Source organism: Cyprinodon variegatus, unplaced genomic scaffold, assembly GCF_000732505.1.
Source record: "Cyprinodon variegatus isolate N-32 unplaced genomic scaffold, C_variegatus-1.0 Scaffold750, whole genome shotgun sequence".
Taxonomy (NCBI): domain Eukaryota; kingdom Metazoa; phylum Chordata; class Actinopteri; order Cyprinodontiformes; family Cyprinodontidae; genus Cyprinodon; species Cyprinodon variegatus.
Window position 1 is genome coordinate 279,540 of NW_015151203.1, and position 1,417 is coordinate 280,956.

Consider the following 1,417-nt stretch of genomic DNA (forward strand, 5'->3'; position numbering starts at 1 on the left):
CATATAAACCACTGATCTCGATTTTTTTGTCCCTGGATTGCTGATTGATCAAAAAGACGTGAAGCCACCGATACGCAGTAAAATGTCTCCCTGCAGCATTTAGCTGCTAAAACCAGCAGGTTTCTGTCTGCAGGAAGACGTTCCTCAGGTCATTTCCCAGTCAGAGGATGAACTAAGCAATAAATCCATCTATAGCCGATGGATCCTATAGTTTAGTCTGCAGACTAACATTAGTCTGGCTATCTCAGACTGACTGGAAGACACTGACTGAGTTAGACGCTGACATTGGGTCTAAGGTTAGAAAATAGAGGAAACAGAAAGTAATTCACTGGGAAACGTTAATGTAGGAATTGCTTATTCAGTGGATGATGCTGTCGTTTATGTAGAGTTTGTTGTTTTTCCTCATTTGAAAAAGTCATGAGTTGAAATATATTGCAGGTTATATTGGTGGAAAAAAGCAACTAAAGCATTTGATAAATATAAATATATATGTTATATTACATGATTTACAGACTTCATAATGACTCTGCAATATGATGGGCTGATTTTTTTTTTTAAGTCTTCAGCCCCTGAAAATCAGAACATCATGGTTGTTCGATGCTGCAGCGCACAGATTGTTTACATTGGGACCGGTCTGACTAGGGAGTACCAATATGGCGGCCGGCGGCTTCACTGCAACCCCGTACTACCAACGGGAAATCAGCAATCCAGTGGATAAATAGAGATCACTCACATAAACCCAAATGCCCATTCTTAAAAATTCCAAAACTTTCCAGGATTTCAAGGACATGTTTGCTTAACCAAAAGGGAGGCTCCAAAGATCGGCATGGGCCGATCCTGGAATGGGTCTGTTAACTAAAGCTGGGCTGATGTTTCCTGTTTTTCATGCTGCGTTTGGTCATGTGACGCGGATGCAGCAAAGGATTGTGGGACAGAAGAAGCAGAGATCTTTACTCCCTGTGGTTCCAAAGGGTTGGGGAATTTATGAGATCAGTTGATCGCTCCAGATTTTCTATCTATGCATCCCGGCTTTAAAACGTCTAACTGATCCTCATCAGGAAGCAGGAGCTCGGATCATCGTGTCTGTTTGCTCACTATGCTCTTGGCGTTGACGGCGAGTCCTCGGCACACCAGGTTGAGGATGGGTCTGACGGGTAGATGAACAGCTGAGGCAGGATCCACTCTGATGGGGAGAAACATTCACCAGATGAGACTCAGAACAAACAATCTTCTCTGAAACATCGACACTGTGGCTCCAAACATGAAACTGAGGCTGGTTCCTGGTTTATGGAGACAACATGGCCGTTTCATTAAAAACACAACCCAACCCAACCTGCACGAAGACAATAATAAGATCTGGATCATGAAAAACGTGATACGCAGTTTAACAAAGTTTGACTTTATAGAATAAAAACAT

The 1,417-nt window shown here is 42.6% G+C and overlaps 1 protein-coding gene across 1 annotated transcript in view; it reads right to left on the reverse strand.

Moving 5' to 3' along the window:
* Window positions 1–1,417, reverse strand: part of pelp1 (proline, glutamate and leucine rich protein 1) — a 41,557-nt gene that overhangs the window by 26,343 nt on the left and 13,797 nt on the right. The window contains exon 9 of the mRNA XM_015395624.1: window positions 1,096–1,183. Coding sequence (XP_015251110.1) covers window positions 1,096–1,183 — 88 coding nt within the window. The remainder of the gene's footprint in view (window positions 1–1,095; window positions 1,184–1,417) is intronic.